This window comes from Microtus ochrogaster, unplaced genomic scaffold, assembly GCF_000317375.1.
Source record: "Microtus ochrogaster isolate Prairie Vole_2 unplaced genomic scaffold, MicOch1.0 UNK89, whole genome shotgun sequence".
Lineage (NCBI taxonomy): Eukaryota > Metazoa > Chordata > Mammalia > Rodentia > Cricetidae > Microtus > Microtus ochrogaster.
In genome coordinates this window covers 1,522,505-1,526,033 of record NW_004949187.1, presented here as the reverse complement: position 1 = coordinate 1,526,033, position 3,529 = coordinate 1,522,505, and the positions used below count along the sequence as shown (strand labels likewise).

Genomic DNA, 3,529 nt, shown 5'->3' with positions numbered 1-3,529 from the left:
CTTATGTGCACAGAAAGACCTTATTGGTTGAGCCATCTCCCTAGTCTACTTCCCTCTCTCCCTCCCTTCCTCCCTCCCTCCCTTCCTCCTCTTTCTCCTCTTTTTTCTTTTTTTTTTCTTTGAGATGGCTTTCTCTGTGTGGCCCTGGCTATCCTGGAACTTGCTCTGTAGACCAGGCTGGCCTTGGATTCACAGAGATGGCCTCCCAAGTGTTGTGTGCAACCATGGCCTGGATCCTCCTCCTCCTCCTCCTCTCTCTCTCTCTCTCTCTCTCTCTCTCTCTCTCTCTCTCTCTCTCTCCTTCTCTCTCTCTCTCTCCTTCTCTCTCTCTCTCCCTCTCTCATAAGGTCTAACTATGTTGCTTCAAGCTGACCTTAAGCTCAGGACCCTCCTGTCTCAGCCACACCCAACGTAACATCTGTCACCTTTAGACTGATCCTATGATATAGAAGCTAATGTAATTTCCATTTCACAAACAGGGTTCAGAGAAGTGAGACAGTTATCCAGGGCCACATAGCTACAGGGGGAAAGCTGGGGTTTGAGCTGGGGTATGTGTTTGGCCTTCCCCTGAAGGTGTCCTGGGCCACCAGTCTCACCAGATGGAGATGAGCCTGGCTCCTCTGTGACCTCCTACAGCCCTCATTGCTCACCTGGGGACACATTCAAATGGTTGCCCAGAGAGCCAGACTGTAACTTGAGCTTCACTAAGCTTGGGGTGACTGGATAGGTGGGCGGGTGACAGCCAGGGCAGGGACATCTGCTCAGACACTATGTGCCTGGGTGCCCCTGAGAAGCCACCTGTAATTTCAGTTCCAGTGGATTCAAGACTGTGGTCCCCAGCATGGGCAACAAGCAGACTGTGTTCACTCACGAGCAGCTGGAGGAATACCAGGTGGGTGTGGGTGGCAGGTCCTGCCAGCTGGCGCAGCTTGGTCTGGGTTCCAGGTAGCCAAGAGTCTCAGCAGAACCTCGTTTGAGACATCTGGGTGTGTTCGGAGCCACTGGAGGGGTACGTGGAGACACCACCAGAGACAGGACTGGGCCAAGCCATTTCTCTTCCACAGGACTGTACTTTCTTCACGAGGAAGGAGATCATGAGGTCAGTGGGGGAGGTGACACCCCAAAACAATCTTCTAATCACTGCCGGGGCTTTGTGAAATCTTTTTGTTGTTCTGTTTTGTTTGAGAAGGAGCTCGGGCTAGCCTCAAATTTACCTCTCAAGTCTGGAATCACAGGTGTGTGCCATTGTAGCTGGTCGTAGGTTTTATTTTTAATATTATTGTAGGGAGTGTTGTGCCCAGAGTATGGACCCCCCCCCCCGAAACCACCAAGAGACCAGATCTGATGCAAAAGCAAAGAGTCTTTTTAATTATGAGTTAATTTGGGTCCTCTGTCCATCCGACACAGTGGGTGGAGTAGGAGAGCCCCCCGAGCTGCAATGGGGCAGGGTATATATTGGGGGTAGAGCAAGGAGGAGGTCTTCTAGTGGCAGAGTAACAGTCTCAGGACTGGCACACACCTCTGGGCTAGGGGACTCTGTCCTGAGCTGATTGGTCAGCTGCGGAAAGGTGGCTATACCTGGAGGACATGGGGATGGGGGCGGTACTGCATTCCACCATCCTCTGATTGGTGCCCTACCACATGGAGGATACCTGGCAGGTTCTTCCCAGTAATTAGGGTAAGGATGGGCAAGGTTGGGGGCTCAGCACATCCTGCGCAATCAGGGGCCTACATCTTGCTGGGTCTTTTCCGCAGCCTGTCATGGCTGTCAAAGCAGGGAGGGGGGTTGGGTGAGGGTCTGGACCCTTCAGGGAGTTTGATGTGAGTGTGCAGATGGGTGTACACACGTGCCGTGATGCATGTGTAGCAGTCAGATGACAGTTTGTGGAGTTAGTTATTTTCTACCCCCTCGGGTGCTGGGGATGGAATCCAGATGGCTCAGATGTTCTCCTCCCACCATGTGGGTCTTAGGGGTCAAACTCGGGTCATCAGGCTTGGTGGCAAGTCAGCAAGTGTCTTTACCAGATGATCCATTTCATCATTTTGGTTCCCCTTGTTTTGTTTTTTGGTTTTTGGTTTTGTTTTTTTTTTTTTTTTTTGATGGTTTCTCTTTTTTCCTTTTCATTTTTTGTTTTTATTTCAAAGCATGGTTTCTCTGTGTAACCCTGACTGTCCTGAAACTTGCTCTATAGACCAGGCTGGTCTCAAACTCACCGAGATCTGCCTGCCTCTCCCGGAGTGCTGGGATCACAAGTGTGCTCCATCATGCTCGGGATCTTCTGTGGTGTGAAGGGAGCCAAGCTGTAGCACCGGCAGGCTTAAAGCTTTGACGTGGATGTTGCCTCCAGGGTAGAGACGGCTGGCTGGGAAGTCATTCTGTCACATGGGCAGAGTTTTGTACAAAGGTAGCAGAGAGCCAAGGAAGGGGCCGAGCCTTGGGGAGGCTCACTGGCATTTAGAGGCTGGAGTTCAGGGCAGAGTTGAGCTCCAGCTCTGAGCTGTGAGTGGCGTAAAGGAGGTTCTGGTGCGGGTGGGTGGCTCCTGGGTGACTGCATCCCTGGCTTGAGCCCAAATGAACCTCCTGTGTCATCCTTCTGTCTGTTGGACCATTATCCGTGACTTGGAGCCATGAAACCCAAGCTGGCTGGGGTTCAGCTCTGGGGTGCTCAGGGCTGAGCCCCTCTTGTGTGGACACAGAGCATCTATTATTGATGGGCACACTTCTCACCCATCAGCCCTTTATCTGTGTGAGGACAGTTGGCACGGCCACGTTGGTCATCATGAGGCCTGGGCACGGAGGACTTCCATTTCCTGGGCACACAGGCAGAATCCTGGTGAGTCTGGCATTTCGACTGGCTCCAACTTCCAGACTGTCAAACAGAAAAACTGAGACTGGGAGGAGAGAGGGACTCGCTGGATGCCACAAAGAAAGACAAACTGTGGGTCCTTGGTACAGCTCAGCAAAAAAGAGACTTGCTGCCAAGCCTGAGAACTAAGTTCAAACCCCAGGGCTCATGCGGTAGGAGAGAAGCCACTCCCATAAGCTGTCCTCTGGCCCTGACATATGCACTGTAACATGTACATATACATACATATACACAAATAAATACATAACTGTACAAATATTTTCAGAGGAGAGATAAACACACTCAGGGCGTTCCCCAGAGCAGCCCATACAAGGGGATGGGGTTAGGACTGAGGCTCACCAGCTGTCCTCAGGTATGTAGTCATGAGAAAACCCGGGGACATCCTTGTCCCTCTGAGAAAGTTCTTAGCAACTTGGGAACATCAGAGATGCTAAGGATGGCCTCTTTGAGGTTTATTGTGCACCTTAAGGAGGGTACACCATCACCAATGTTTTGTAGATTCTCTTTTTAAAAAAATCCAACTAGAGGCCTGCCATCCCCACCCTTAGGGAGCTGAAGCAGGAAGAGTGTGATATAGCCTAGACTACATAGGGAGATAGCCTAGACTACATAGAGAGATAGCCTAGACTACATAGGGAGATGGCCTAGACTATATTGTGATA

At 51.1% G+C, this 3,529-nt stretch overlaps 1 protein-coding gene across 2 annotated transcripts in view; it reads left to right on the top strand.

The window, feature by feature from the left end:
- The first annotated feature begins 841 nt into the window (after window positions 1–841).
- Cib3 (calcium and integrin binding family member 3) overlaps window positions 842–3,529 on the top strand; it is a 9,531-nt gene continuing 6,843 nt past the window's right edge. Inside the window, exons 1-2 of one of the 2 annotated variants that reach the window (XM_005370899.2) lie at window positions 842–892; window positions 1,065–1,099. In XM_005370899.2, the coding sequence (XP_005370956.1) occupies window positions 842–892; window positions 1,065–1,099 (86 nt within the window). The remainder of the gene's footprint in view (window positions 893–1,064; window positions 1,100–3,529) is intronic. The other variant, XM_005370900.1, reaches the window with a different exon arrangement.